At 58.7% G+C, this 14329-nt stretch overlaps 1 protein-coding gene across 1 annotated transcript; it reads left to right on the top strand.

The window, feature by feature from the left end:
• Positions 1-485: 485 nt before the first annotated feature.
• Positions 486-13966, top strand: MPZ (myelin protein zero). Its single transcript, XM_048828921.2, is given in 6 exon segments — positions 486-760; positions 7743-7909; positions 8018-8231; positions 9971-10106; positions 11275-11335; positions 11926-13966. Coding segments are annotated over 6 exon segments (948 nt in total). The 5' UTR covers positions 486-693; the 3' UTR covers positions 12229-13966.
• Positions 13967-14329: the final 363 nt, after the last annotated feature.

The raw sequence follows: 14329 nt of genomic DNA, 5'->3' as shown, positions 1-14329 counted from the left end.
AGCCCAGCTGGCAGCTCAGGGCTCATGCCCAGTGTAAACTGCCTTTACCAGCTCAGGGAGCTCAGAGTGGCTGCTTGCTTGTCTTTTCAGCACTTTGTATGGCGGGGCTGTGATGCGCCCCCAAGAGAGGGAAGCCCCCTGGAGAGGCAGGAGGACCGGGGCAGTGTGTCCTGCCTGCCAGCCCTGCATGTGGCACAGCAGCAAAGAGGAGCGGAGGTGCTCAGGGTTGAAAATAGAGCTGGGCAGGTGATTTACCCCAGGGCTCCTCGCTTTGCTCTTTGCCGCCGATGGATCCAGCTGTTTCAGGGACTGAGATCTGTCTGACTGCCAGGGCTTGCCATGCTCCTGCCCTCTGGCTCGCACTGCATTCCTCCTGGGGGCTGCAGCGGCCCCTACGCGCCCGCCGAGAATGCTGCCTGACAAAGGTGGCTGTGTGCCCGCAGCGTGTTTACCACTCACTCACACACACCAAACAAAATCCCCCTTTCAGTTTTGTTCCTCTCTCTCTCTCTTTCCCCCACCACCCCGGATGCCAGGCTCCCATTGGCCCGGGCATTTTGCAGACCCTGCATCACCGAAGCACTAGCTGTTTTTAAACCCCAGGGCCATTCTCCAGCCATCCTTCGGCGAGGAACTCTTGGTCCCACTGCTGGCTTGCCCATGCCTCTAGGAGTCATACAGTAACTGGAAGCCATGGGGTCCCAGGGCACTTCGGGGAGTGGGAGCCTCGTGCTGGTCGCTGCCCTGTTCTCTGCACTGGGTAAGTGACTTCTCCCATGGGGGCGGGGAGCCGTTCTCTCCCTGTTCCCACAGAGACCGGAGGGGTGGCGAGGCACATGGTGGGAGTGGGCCCTGCCCTGTGAGGTGCGTGTCTCGGTGGTAACAGGGAGGCTGTTGTGGAGCAGCCCCAGTACCAGGGGTTCGGTTGCTGGGGAGATGAGTTTTGTGACTGTTAGACTGGCAGTGGCTGCCCCTGGAAAACAGGGCAGGCTGGGCTGCGCCTGCACTCTCTGCAGGAAGGTTCATGCTGCTGCTCCAGGAGCTGCTCATACAGCCGGCATTTCCCTTGCACTTTCCTCCCTGAGGATCCCAAAGTTTTTCCCAGGCCACAGGAACAGAACCCAGCTGCATGCAGCTCTGGGTCTCTCCTCAGCGCTGCCAGGGACCCAGCTGCCCTGTAATGAGGAGCATGTGCAAGGGAGCTGGAGACAAGGGGGTGACATTAGTGGGGAAGGTCTGGGTGGACAGAGCATTTCATGGGGTCTCTGGGGTCACAGGAGCCAGAGGTGGGGCTGGAGCAGGATTGCTCCAGGGACTGTTTGAAGCATTACATCTGCATCTCTATCCTTGAACTGCCTCGTTGCTTTGAGCCAATGACCCCCTGGCACATCTGGTTCCCATCTGTCCAGAGAGCCCTGCAGTCCTTGGGCAAAGATAGGAGGGAAGAATCCTGCACCGGCCCTGGGAGATGCCTCCTCCATCCCCAGTTGGGGGCTGAAGTAAGAGCCCACCTCTGGCTGGGATATTGGCACAAACTGGGATGAATCCTCTGGCCTGTTTCATTCCATGCATTCCCAAGTGGGACGGTTCCTGGCTCCTGTCACTGCATTTCCCACCAACCTCCCTCCTGTCCTGTGGGGCAGAGACAGGACCCGGCTGCTCAGAGCGCTTGCTGCTGGGGGCGACTTCAGGGGCGCTTCCCTCTCCCTCTTCTTGGGCCCCTCGGCTGGGCCCGGGGGGGGGGGGGGCTGCCATTGTCACGTCAGCACACATTTCTGTTCATTGGAAGCTGGTAACAGACCCCATGTCTGTCAGGGGAGGGTGTAACAGGCTGACACATCCCGGACTGTAGCAGGCTCTCAGGGCCAGACTGGTAAAGGTATTTAGGTGCCTAGTGGACATCAAGGTGTTTTTAAAAATCCCACAAGGCTTCTAAATCCCTGTAACAATCTGCCCCCCGCCTCCCCAGCAGTGACATGGCAGGCACAGCGTCCCAAGGCTCTCATGGCACCTCTCCTGTAGCTATCAGAGCATTGGAGCTGCTGCGCCAGAATGGACAGTACCTCCATATAGTTTTGTATCCCTTCTCCTGCCATGTGAGGTCAGATCGTTGGTGTATCTAGCCCCATGTCCTGCAGCTCCTTGGTCCACGTCATCTGATATTACAAATAATATGTGAAGCTAGAACCAGTTCTTCTGCTGGGAATCAATGAATTTACAAATGTTACTAGACTGAGCCAGGTTTCTATCCACTCCTGTCCTGCCTTCTGTGGTACCAGGGACTTTGGGCAGGCTTGCACAAGGTGATGGAAAAACCCACTCCTGACCCCAGCGTAATCAGTTTACACGCTGGAGCATGAAGTTTGCTCTCTCTGATTAACCCAATGGCCTGTGTCAGTCCTAGTCAGTGCAGAACCTGGTGGGGTTCTAGCCGCAGGGTGTGTCTTCCTAGCCAGCTCATGCAGCAGTGAGTTCCACAGGTCAATTTCTCCTATGATCCCATCTCCTTCATCAGGATTAGCTGCTCAGTTCCCATCTTCCTCCCAGGGCGATGGGAGGACAGGGAAGAGGCAGGCCCCCGACTCAGAGAACACCCCAGAGGTCAGCACCACAGTGCGTTCCTGCCAGCCCCCAACACACTGCCTACCATGTCCCTGGAGTGGCAACAGGCAGCTCCTCTGAACACACCCACCGCCACTTCCTGCCTTTACCCCACAGCTAGGTTTGCCTTTGGGGTCTCTTTTCCTCGGGTCAGTTGGGGATATTTGGCTCTGTGTCTCTCAAGGCAGCATCAGGCTGCAGCCCAGTGGCCAGGGCCAGAGCCCAGGCAGGACGGCACCAGCCTCATTGGTTCCTTGCCCCTTAGTTCCTCCGCCAGCCCAGGCTCCAGTGCCAGCTTTCTGGAAGCCCTTTGGCTCAGACTGCAGCCTGGCTACCATGTGAATGAACCTGTGCTCCTTGCTCTCCCAACAGAGCAGGGGTTGGGGAGACCCATGTGGGAAGATCTCCCTCCCCCCACCCCTTGCTTTCCTCCTGTCCTGACAGCTCTAAGGCTCAGGGACAGCGGGCACAGCCCTGTGTCCTGCCAGAGCAGTGCCTGCCTGGAGATGGCACCAGGAGTTCCTGGCCATTCGGTGTGGGCCGTGCAGAGCAGAAGAGAACTCGCCCATGTCTAGCTGACCTTGGTCCCTGCCTGGGTTTGTGAATAACGGGCCAGACCCCTCACTGATGTGAGTCAGCCTCGCTCCATGGGCTGCCATTGGCACTAGGCTGAGTTACACCTGTCGTGAGTCCTTGAGGGAAAATTCACCATTGTCCTGTCCCTTGTGCTGCTGTTTACACCAGTGCACAGCGCCACCATGCTGGTGTGACAGCATTTACAGCCACTGTGCACTGGTGAAAATGCCCACACAAGGGACAGGGCAATGGGTCTAGTGGTGAGAGGAGGCAGCTGCCACCAGAACTCCCGGGTTCCATTCCAGGCTTTGACACTGATTTACTGTAGTCTTTGAAATGCACCCATCACAGCCTCCTGGCCCAGATGACACTGTCCCTTGGATCAGGAGAATGGTCCTGCCAAACCCCCACCCACTGAAAACCATGGCCCTGGAATGGCAAATGTCAGGGAGACAACCTCCCCCAGGGTTTAGCTGCACATAAACACTGCAATCCAACCCCACAGGTGAATCGCCACTGTAGCGGAGCCAGGACAGCCCACAGAGCCAGACTCTTCACCACCTCAGGGACTGCGAATTCGAGGTCCAGGCCTCACCTCTTCACAAGCTCATCCTCCCAGCCAGTCTGAGCTGTCTCCATGGCACAGGGGGCTCACTTTGGGCTTTGCAGAGCTTCCATCCTGCAAACTGGAAGCAGCTAAGAGGCCAGTGCAGTCTGGGCACCCCGTGTGATCCACTCTGTGCCTAATGCAGTAGCTGAAGCATCACAGAGGGAGCTGGGTGACCAACCTGCTCTGTAGCCTTGGGAGCAAGTCACCCCCTCCCACCCGACACACCCACCCACCCTGTGACTCAGTTTCCCCATCTGTGCAGTGACGATCCTGACTGCCTCCCAGGAGGATGCAAAGGTTTTGTCCCTAACATGTGCAGTGTTGGAGGTTCTCATTGGGCAGGGGCTGGGGGGCAGAACCAGCATGTTCTCTCCTACTGGGCAGCCTGGAACCTGCACTCTGGGGTTCAAGTGGCTCATCCCTTGGCTGTTCCCTCTCCTCTCCCCCTTGCTTGCTCTTTTCATCTCTCCCCCTCTCCTCCCGGGGGCCCAGCTGCACAGACACTAGCAGGTGCTGAGCAAGTCTGATGGCACCTTTCTCTGCTCATGTCCATGGCTAGCACACAAGCGGAAAGGGGAGTTAAATCCGCAGCCGCCATTTCTCTGAACACAGAAAGGCCTGGCTACCTGGTTGGTACCCACCACATTTGCTAAAGCACTGCAGTGTGCTGGCACTTCCCATTACCACTCTGCTGCTGCTGAGCTGCCAGGGAGCCCACTTAGCACAGCTGCTTGGCCACAGAGGGCTCCAGGTACGCCTGGGAGAAACACACCTTCTGTGCTGCGTGGGGCACTACGCATCCGACGAAGTGGGGGTTCACCCACGAAAGCTCATGCTCCAATACGTCTGTTAGTCTATAAGGTGCCACAGGACTCTTTGCCGCTTTGATGGGACACTAGTGCACCCAGGTAGGGCACACCTGCCGTGCTGCAGAGTTTGCGTCCCCTCCCCTCCTCAGACCCAAAATGGCCCTTCTGTGGCACCGTCTGGAGAGGAAGTTCGCAGCCAGCCCCATGCGTCTGCCTCTGGCTTTGCGTCCCCTTAGCTCACAGGGGAATCTAATTAGCTGCCCCCCCTTGCCAGCTGTGAGGACCCAGCAATCTTCAAGGAACGGACGTTTTACTGCCAGAAAGCTCCTAAAGCACAAACTCAAGGAGAGCTGGGCTGGGTGGTACAGAGAGCAGCACAAGGCTGGCACTGCACACCTGGCAGACATGTCCCTGCTTCTCTTACTGCCTAGAGCTTCCTCTACCCATCAGCTGCGATGATTCTCTGCCCTTCCCCCAGACCTATGGCTCAATGGCTCAGTTTGTATTTGGTAGGATGCCACGACCCACCGGGTAAGGGATTCCCTTGGAGAGGCATCAGATAAGAGGCTTTCCTGAATGCCAGTCTCAGCCAGCCCTGAGCCAGCTGTGCTGGGTGCTTCTCAAGGCCCCTTCATGTCCCAGTCATTAGTGTATTTCTCCTTACAGCCCCCTGGGAGGCAGGGCAGGGCTCGTGCCCCCAGAGCTAGGAGAGGACAGGAGGGGAAGTGAAGCCCCACGAGCTGAGTGACTGGCCCAAGGTTAGGCAGGGAGCCCATAGCAGGGAAGGGAATCGAAGGCAGGTCTCCTATGTTAGTGCCCTGCCCATGGGGCCATCCTTCCGCTCCAACCAGTCCTTGTGGGAGGGAAGGGAGACATGGGCCTGGTGCGCCCCCCTGCACAGGGGCATTTCCCCACAGCGCTGGCCTGCCTGATCAGTGTAAGTGGGGCTGGGGGGTACAGGGTCTGACCCCCCTTAGTCAGGGTGGGGCAGGTGATGTGAGGTGAGGCCAGTGGCTGACAGGAGTGTCTGCGTTACCAGAGCACAGTACAGCCTTCCAGCCTCCAGTACAGCCTTCCAGCCTCCAGTACAGCCTTCCAGCCTCCAGTACAGCCTTCCAGTTACCAGTACAGCCTTCCAGCCTCCAGTACAGCCTTCCAGTTACCAGTACAGCCTTCCAGCCTCCAGTACAGCCTTCCAGTTACCAGTACAGCCTTCCAGCCTCCAGTACAGCCTTCCAGCTCAGACACCTGGAGCTACAGCCGCACCACTCTCCCCACAACCAGCCCCAGGGGCCCAGCCTGGCTCCCGGGCCCAGCTGCCCACAGCAGTGGCCTGGGAGCAATTGAGGGTCCTTTGGTTTCACAGACTCTTTCTGCCCCATCCTTGGCCTGTTAAATGCCATGGCTCCTGCCTGGCTGTGACCAGCTGCCAGCTCCCACCAGCTCCATCGGACAGGATCTGCTGCCTGTAGCGGGAGAGAGGAGTAAAACTGAGTGCTGGCTGGGTCCAGCTCATGCAGAGGCACCGAACAGGGCCCAGCGGCTCTAAACCACCCTGCTAGGGTGCGTCTTGCTGAGGGAAGGTGGTCGAGTCAGATCCTAGGAGAAGCCATGGCTAAAACCAGCAACAAGGGGCACCTGGCATCTGCAGTAGGGGAGAGGTGGAGCTTAGCTAGCACGCATCAGCTAAGCTCAGCTCCTCTCCTAGCTAGGATGAGCCCCAGACCAGGCCACAGCACGGCCTTGGACTCCAGCCAGCACCTCAGCGTTGATGTGGGGGCAGGAGGCACCATCCCCCACAGGGCTGCACAAGGGAGCTGGAAGAGACACGGGGCGCAGAGGGCAGTGGCCCCTCTGGTGTCAGCCAGGGCATCCCCCGGCCTGGATGCAGCTGTGAATGGCCATCTAGCCAGTGGTACTGGTCCAGGCTGGACAGACATTCCTGAGAGGTGTCTGGCCCCCGCTGCTCTGTCTGGCCCAGGATTTCCCCTCAAGCCAGCAAGTGGGTGAGGCCCCAAGCCAGGGTGGAACAGCAGGGAAATCTCCCCCCACTGTCAGAAATGTCAGCTCGGGGGTGGACAAAAGCCTAGGCAAGTGCTTGTCTGGAGCACAATTCCCCCTTTGAGCTGCCAGCTCAGTGTCACCCAAGTGGCTCCAGCAGGCCCAGCAATGTTCTGGCCCCCGACCCAGAGCCCAGTGAGCCCGCCAAAGCCTCCTCCAGCAGAGCTGGGCCGGGCGGAGGGGAGGGGACCAGAACAAAGCCATACACAGTGGGGACAATGGGCCAGTGTCAGGTCCCAGCTCTTGTGTATTCTCCAAAATAGAACAAAGGGGCCTTTGCCCCCCAGCCGGTAGCATTGGCATGGGGCTCCGGCATGTTTCCAGCAAGCGCTGTGCCAAGGTGGGCACACGGACTCCTGAGGGAGCAAGACACCTGCTGCCCTGGGAGTCAGGGCTGGCTGAGCTCCTCTAGAGAAGTTGGAGCAACCGCACTGCAGAGGGGTTTCTGCTAACACCTCCACCTGGCACTAAGGATGGAAACCCCCCTAGACTCTCCATGCCCAGCACAGCACCGGGCATGCCACCGGTGACAGGAGATGGTGCTCCCATGTGGCATAGCCCTACACCACTGCACAAGGCACGGGGGCTATCATAAAAGGGAGTCCCATGGGAGCTGCTAACATCTCCTTCCACTGCTGCTGGCCTGTGCGCAGCCTGGACAGCCTCTGCCTGCCAGGAGAGGAGCTGTGTGACACATGGCACCACGCTTTGGCTCCACGTACAGGGGAAGGATCCCATTGTGGCTAAAGCACCAGCCTGGCATCCAGGCTATCCATGCTACAGTCGTGGCTATGCCATGACCTGGCTACGTGAACTCGGGCAAGCCACTGTGCTCCCTGTGAGACAGAGACACCAAAGCCCCGGGCTGTGGCAGGGCTTCCCTGGGCTGGAAGGGAGAGAGAATTGTCATTTACTAGCTGGGACTCTCCATTGCTGGGTATTTTGCCCCTTCCCTGCCTACACATGCAGATGTGGGCAGGGTGCCTAGGGGCCTAACATACCCACACAGCAGTGGGCAGGGGCTGGCTGGGACCTGCTCCTGGGCAGCAGGGCTGGAATGACTCTTCGGCTTCGTCTCCCTGCAGTGCTGGCTCCAACCTGGGCCATCCACGTTTACACACACCGGGAGGTCCATGGCACGGTGGGAGACCAGGTCACCCTCGCCTGCAGCTTCTGGTCCAGCGAGTGGATCTCCGATGACATCTCCATCACCTGGCTGTTCCAGCCAGAGAGCGGCAAGGACACCATCTCAGTAAGAGGCTGGCGGCTCAGGAAGGCCCCTACATCCATCCGTCCCATCCCCTAGGCTCTGCCCCTGGCTTAGCTCGCATCCTCATCACTCGCTTTTGTCTTCCCCCAGATATTCCACTTCGTAAAAGGGCAGCCCTATGTCGATGAAGTGGGCGCCTTCAAGAATCGCATGGAGTGGGTGGGGGACCCACACCGCAAAGACGGCTCCATCATCATCCGCAACCTGGATTATACCGACAACGGCACCTTCACCTGCGACGTCAAGAACCCGCCCGATATTGGCGGCAAGTCGTCTCAGGTCACCCTCTATGTCTTCGAAAAAGGTACGTCGGGGAGGAGCTCAGAGCGTGGCCCTGCCCCACTGAGATGTGGGAGCCTGATAACTTCCAGTCACACCATTAACACACTCCTCGCCTGCCCGTTATCTGGGTTGCCCCACACCAGATCCCACCCCAGACCTGCATGTGGCGCCACCCTGCCTCTCAACCCATACATGGTCCTGTCCTGCCCCTTCGACCCACACATGACCCCAACCTGCCCCTCAGACCATAAGTGGCCTCGTGTTAAGCCAGTGGCAAGACTGGCAGCCCCCTCGTCCATCCCCCCCATTTCTCACCCCACCACAGGCCTGGCTGCCTCAACACACCTTAGCAAGGAGTCCCGCAGTCACTGGCTGATGCCGCTACGGCAGAGGTGGGCAAACTACAACCCACGGGCCACATTCAGCCCACGGGACCCTTCTGTCCGGCCCCTGAGCTCCTGCCCCAGGAGGCTCGCCTCTGGCCCCTCCCCTGCTGTCCCCCCTCCCTTGCAGCCTCAGCTCGCTCTGCCGCTGGCGCAATGCTCTGGGCAGCGGGGTTGCGAGGTCCTGGGGCAGCACAGCTGCCGAGCCCGGCCAGACCCGGTACTCTGTGCTGCATGGTGGCAGGTGGCGGCATGGCCCAGCTCCATCTGGGTGGCACAGCTATAGGACCGCCAGCCACCAGTGCTCCAGGCAGTGCGGTAAAGGGGCACGGAGCAGGGTGTGTTGGCGGAGGACAGGGGAGTTCAGGGTGGTGGCCAGAGGGCACGGGTGTGAATAGGGGTTGGGGTGGGAACAGGGGGTTGAATGGGGGGCAGTCAGGAAGGAGGGGGGGTTGAATGGGGCAGCAGGGGGCAGTCAGGGGCAGGGGTTCCAGGGGCTGTCAGGGAACAGGGGGGTTGGATGGGGCAGGGGTCCTGGGGGGGGCAGTCAGGAATGAGAGGAGGGGTTGGATGGGGTAGCAGGGGGCAGTTAGGGGCAGGGGTCCGGGGACGGTCAGGGGACAGGGAGCGGGGGGGTGTGAATGGGGCAGGGGTCCCAGGGAGCTGTCAGGGAATGGCGGGGGTGGATAGGAGGTGTGGACCGGGCCACAACCCCCTCCCCTAACTGGCCCTCCATACAATTTCCAAAACCCAATGCAGCCCTCAGGCCAAAAAGTTTGCCCCCCCCCCGTGCTACAGGCTAATCAGCTGCCAGCCACTAGGGGCAGCACTGAGACCCCCAAATAACTCATCTGACACAGTCGTGACACAGGAACCACCCCCAGGCAGTACCATGGGGGTCTGAACTGGAGCCATGTATCTCGGGCTGTCCCACCACCCCAGCTTTGAGCATGAGCAGCATTCCAGGTGTTCCTGTGTGTGTACTAATCCCAGCTGTGTCACCAACCTTGGGCAAGCCCCATCCCTTCGCTATGCCTCAGTTTCCCCTCCCACCCATTGTATATTCAGACTGTGAGCTCCCTGGAGACACTGTGTGTCTGTGCAGCATCTGACACAACGAGGGTCTGTTCTCAGTTGGGTCATTCAGTGCGATTGTACTACAGATAATAAATACGGCTAAGGAACCATGTTGAGGGCCCCGCCAAAGCCCCATGGGTTTCACAGATTTTAAGGCCAGAGGGCCTACCCTAGTCAGAGCTGCTGCAGAACCCAGGCCGGAGACCCTCCCCCAGGGCTTCCAGCCTCCAGCCTCTCTATATGGTGGTTGAGCCAAAGTCCTAGGGCATGTGCCTTGGTAACAGGTCCCTCTCCTCCACAGTGCCCACCAGGTACGGTGTGGTCTTGGGGGCCGTCATCGGAGGAGTGCTGGGGTTGGTCATCCTCGTGGTGGTGATAGGCTATCTCATCAGGTATTGCTGGCTAAGGAGGCAGGCAACGCTGCAGAGGCAACTCAGGTAGGGATGGCTTAGAGAGAGTGCTGGAGGGACATGGCGTGTGCTGGGCTGGAGGGCTGGGAGATGGAGCATGGGGTGGAGCACTGTGCAGGGGGTGGGGGGGGGAAGAGTTGTGCTGGGGGCTGCATGTTGGGCTGGCATCCCCTATGGGGTGTCTGCAGGGGGAAGGCTCAGGTGGCTAATTCGCTCACAGGATGGGTAATGGCAGGGCGGGGCGAGGGGACGGGTGCTCATCCTGGCTCCTGCTGCGATCTGCAGGGAAGCTATGGTGAGGCTGGTGTGAAGACAGCGGCTCCTTTCGGAAGCCCCCAGCTAGTTCAGAATCCAGCTGCCCGTGCTCTGCTCTGCATCACTTGGCAGGCTGGACACAAGCAAACAGTCTGCATTTGAATATGGCCAAATGTCAGTGTCTCCACATAGGAGCAAAGAATGCAGGCCATGCTTACAGGATAGGAGATTCTGCAAAAGATTTGGGGGTCATGGTTCCCAGTGTGAGGCTGTGACCAAAAGGGCCACTGCAGTCCTTGGATACATCAACAGGGGAATATCAAGTTAGAGTCGGTCGGTTACTTCACCTTTCTGGTGTGACCGCTGCTGGAATCCTGCATCCATTTCAGGTGTCCACAATTCAAAAAGCATGTTGACAAACTGGAGAGGGGTCAGAAGAGAAGAGCCATGAGAACAATTAATGGTTTGGAAAACCTGCCTCCTAATGATAGATTCAAGGAGCTCAACCTATTTAGCTTAACAAAGAGAAACTTAAGGGGTGACTTGATCACAATCTGTAAGTACCTACATAGAGAACAAATATTTAATAACTGGCTCTTCAGTCTAGCAAAGGTCTAGCACAATCCAATGGCTGGAAGTTGAAGCTAGACAAATTCAGACTAGAAACAAGATGCAATTTTTTAACAATGAGGGTAATTAACCATTGGAAGAACTTACCAAAGGTCGTGGGGGATTCTCCATCACTAGTCATTTTTAAATTGAGATGGGATGTTTTCCTAAAAGCTGTGCTCTACTTCAAACAGGAATTAATTCAGGGAAGTCCTGTGGTCTGTGTTATTCAGGAGGTCAGATTAGATGGTCACAATCTTCCCCTCTGACTGCGGAATCTATGAATTGGGCATCTTACAGGCAGTGCTGACCAATTTCTGTTCTCATTTAGTGCTATGGAGAAAGGCAAACTGCAGAGGTCAGCCAAGGATTCGTCAAAACGAGGCCGCCAGGTGAGCAGGAGAGAACATGACCATGGGGGAAAGCGGGGAGGGAAGACTCATAGGCCAGCACTAACAGAGCTACTGCCAGCCCCAGATTTCAAAGGGAGTAAAGCACCTGGGTCCCCCTTTGCAGAGAGGGAAACACAGGCCCAGGGAGGAGCAGTGAGGTACACACGGGCAGCAGGAGGCAGGACTAGAACCCACCTATCTCAGCTCCCAGCTTCACACTCCAGCCCCACAAGGAAAACAGCGCAACCCTGGGAAGGAGAGAGGGAAGTAACCTGCTCTCCCTCAAGTCACTGGTAAATCTCCCGCTGCCGCCAATGGGACCCACAGAAAGGTCCCAAGTTAGGGCCTGATCCTGTGAGCTGCCCTTAGCACCCCATGGGCTCACGGCCTGAGTGCCAGCGGGGCTGGAAGGAGGCTTACAGACCAGGAAACGGCCCAGCACACTAAGGCCCCCACACTGCCCCGAGCCGGCCCTGACAGCGCTTGCTGCCAGTGTCTCCCCACACACTCAGGGGTGGAGCTTACCGATCAGCCACAGCCTCGCTGCCCCACTGCAGCTGCCAGCCTCACCGCTTTCCTTCCCCCTACAGCCCCCTGTCCTGTACGCCATGCTGGACCATAGCCGGAGCACCAAGTCGGCCAGCGAGAAGAAATCCAAGGGCGGCCTGGGCGAGTCTCGCAAGGACAAGAAATAGCGGTTAGCAGGCAGGGAAGGTACCCCCAAGGCGGGCGCCGAGTCCCCCCGCAGTTCAAAGGTCGTCATGACCATCGAGATGGAACTGAGGGGGGACGAGGCTGAGGCCACCAGCCTCAAACCTGCCGTCAAGTCCCCCAGCAAGAACAGCCTCAAAAACGCCCTGATGAACATCATCAAGATGGACTCGGAAAAATGATGAACGCCCCCAAACCGAGGAAAGGGGTGTCCTGCCCCTCCCCCTAGGCTTTCTGAGGGAGGGGGCCAGGATGCCTGCCCCACCATCCCCTCCTCCTGGCTTCACCTCTCCGCACTGGTCCGTCGGGCTGAAGGGCAGGGCTAGGCCATGGCACACCAGTGCGGGCTCCTCTCTCTAGGCTCAACTGCAGAGGTTACATGAACCCCAGTGCAGAGCAGCTGCATGTAGGATCTTTGAGGAGACCAGAGGCAAGCCGGGATGGGGGCGTCAGCCCCTTCCGGCACCGCAGGCGAGACACTGCCAGGCAGAATCACGCGCCCCTGCTAAGACAGCTAGGGTGAGGGCAGTGCCAATCCCATCAGCAGGCGCCTGGTTGGCGAGAGGTGCCAGGTTGCACCTGCCCTGGGGCTGTGTGAGGATGAGGGTGGGAGTTGCCCTGGTGGGTCTGCAGGCACCGCACATGGCCACAGGCCGGCCAGGTGACACGAAGGCCTGGGACAGAGCAGAGGAGACGGCCCCAGGGGAGAAGGGTGCTGCCAGTGGGGCATCTCTCACCCTGGCCCCGACTCCTCCGGGGCCTGCCCCTGCCCTCAGTCTGGGGGACCCTACAAGGATTTGGGTGTGGTCCTTGGACAGGGTCCTCACAGAAATGGCCGCCCAATGCCCCGGCCTGAGAGACCGGACTCCCAGCAGCCGCTGAGCCTGACGAGACATGGAAGCCACGAGGACGGGATAGCCGGGGCCCCTCTTCCCTGACATGAGGCCCCTGCATATGGTACCTTCCACTGCGTGAACATCTGTAAAAATCCCTCCCCCGCCCGGCGCCCCGGGCACAGGTGTAATTTTTTATTTGAAGATACAATCAGTGACTCTGGGATTCAGCAGGATGGTTTAACCCCCACCTCCCCAGGGGCTTCCCTTGAGCAGGGGCAGCTAGGGGCACCTGCTAGTCCCACCCCAGTGCCTGCCAGCATCTGCCCTCCCACCCCCCTGCACTGCGATGTCTGCCCCGTGGCCCCTGCTCCCTGCCCCACAGCCCACGTGGGAGTTACACTATCCTGGGACACCCCCAGCCCCCCGGCTCCAAACCCTCAGTGATGGACGGGTTTTCACCTTGGATTCGTCCCTTCTGCTCTTTCGTCCCTTCTTGCCATTTTCTCATCTCTTCCTGGGATGTGACTGAGCACAAATGATGTCACACGGTGACCCTCCCTCCCTCGCTCCCTCCAGGTCTCTCCGCTCCTGCCCTGCCCATTTTTGGATTAACCCCTGTCGTGAGGATGGACTCGGTAACCCCCTTGTGCCCCTGGGGCCCCTCGCCAGCAGCCAAAGGCTCCTGGGGTAGGCGATACTGCCTCAAGACCAGGAGGTGCCACAACATTGAGGACCCCCTGCCCAGGCTGCTGCTGGGACCCCCATCTTCTGTGGCCTCCTCTCTGCCCCAAAGCTGGGCTGCCCTTCCCCGAAAGACGAGCCAGGGCTGGCTGTGCCCTCGGGGCCAGGCCAGCGGGTCACTCTGGGTGTATGTGGATACAGCAGTATCTATGGCAGGCTGTGTGCACGTGCTGTGCAGATAACGTCCGTCCATGAGGAGCTGTTCTAAACCACTAAACTGCAGCTGTGTGTGTCCAGTGAAGCGCGGTGTATTTTCTACGTTCTGTACATTCCCCCGAGCAACAAAGACACCATTAAACCCTTAATAAAAACTGACATTTCTAGGACCAAAAAGACAGACAAATAGGCTGGGCTTGTTATCCCTCATCCCCCGCCGTGGGTCGAGTGGCCTTTGCCACAGATCAGCCATGGGCAAGAGGAGGCTGGCTGGCTTAGTCAAAAGCATGCCACACAGCCTCAGCCCTGCCCGAGTGGGACCCCATGGAGGGGCGAGCAGGGAATTCAGTCCTTGGCCTCCCTGCTCTGGAAGGAGCCCTTTTGGGCCTGACACCGTGCTGGGAATTTTGCCTTTGACCCACATAGGCCCTGGAGCTGGCCATTAGCACCACTGGAGTTTTGTGACACGGACAATTATTTCCTAGGAAACCAAAGAACACCCCAGCTCATGCTGCTGCCCAAATGAGCCACCCAGTGGCACAACTTTGGG

The sequence above is a fragment of the Caretta caretta genome, chromosome 24 (genome assembly GCF_965140235.1).
Source record: "Caretta caretta isolate rCarCar2 chromosome 24, rCarCar1.hap1, whole genome shotgun sequence".
NCBI lineage: Eukaryota > Metazoa > Chordata > Testudines > Cheloniidae > Caretta > Caretta caretta.
Note: the sequence above shows the minus strand (reverse complement) of the source record. Positions and strands in the feature narration are given on the sequence as shown.